This window comes from Pygoscelis adeliae, unplaced genomic scaffold, assembly GCF_000699105.1.
Source record: "Pygoscelis adeliae isolate BGI_AS28 unplaced genomic scaffold, ASM69910v1 Scaffold148, whole genome shotgun sequence".
Lineage (NCBI taxonomy): Eukaryota > Metazoa > Chordata > Aves > Sphenisciformes > Spheniscidae > Pygoscelis > Pygoscelis adeliae.
Window position 1 is genome coordinate 1,208,202 of NW_008825258.1, and position 835 is coordinate 1,209,036.

Genomic DNA, 835 nt, shown 5'->3' on the forward strand with positions numbered 1-835 from the left:
CGCCGCTGCCGCCTCCCCGGGGCCAGAGCGGGACTCGGCGCTGACGAAGGACGGTGAGGGAGCCGAGGAGGGGGAGAAGGATGAAAAGAGTGAAAGCGAGGATGGGGAGCGGGAGCATGAGGAAGAGGAAGAAAAGGATGCTGAGAAGAAGGAGAAAAACAGGGTGACAGCAGCCACGGAGGCACGCAATAGCACGGAGCCCAACGTGACCACGGCTTCCCCCAACCGGACTGCCGAGGAGGAAGGAAATAAAACCATATCGGGTGAAGAGCCAAACCAAAACGTTGCCCCCACAGCTGGAGGTCCCGCAGAGGAGAGCTTTGCCGAAGCAGACACTCAGCCCCAGCCGCTCCCTTCCACCCAAGTGCCGCCAGCGTTCACCAACGAACTTTACCTGGGGAAGATCCCAAGAAGACCAGAGACAACAAGAAAACCTCCTCCAAAGGAGGACAGGTTTCCTGAGGAATACCCCTCAGATAACAAATTCATCACCATTAACCCAGGTGAGTGACCTCTGGGGAAACTCTTTTTACCAGCATAAGACTGTTTCCAAATTCCTTACTGATTTCCAGTAGATACAACATTTTTGTGGTGCCTGGCTTCATCCGATGGGCAGGTCGTCACAGGATCCAACCCACAAATTGTTATTGGGGGGAGTAGAGGGGGAAGGATCATCCTTTTATTTTATTGGGACACATTCATGGTCCTTATAGCTTTCTAGAAGAGAAAATTTGGAAAAATGTTAACCCCCAACATGCTACATTAAGAATTTTGTTTAAAAAAAAAAAAAGACGGGAATGCAGTGAACTATAGCTGTGAAATTAATTTGGAAGAG

At 50.4% G+C, this 835-nt stretch overlaps 1 protein-coding gene across 1 annotated transcript in view; it reads left to right on the forward strand.

Annotated features, from left to right (window-relative positions):
* Positions 1-835, forward strand: part of PTPRG (protein tyrosine phosphatase, receptor type, G) — a gene marked incomplete at its 5' end in the record, with an annotated part of 319,745 nt that overhangs the window by 242,577 nt on the left and 76,333 nt on the right. The window contains one exon of the mRNA XM_009329498.1: positions 27-503. Within this exon, the coding sequence (XP_009327773.1) occupies positions 27-503 (477 nt within the window). The remainder of the gene's footprint in view (positions 1-26; positions 504-835) is intronic.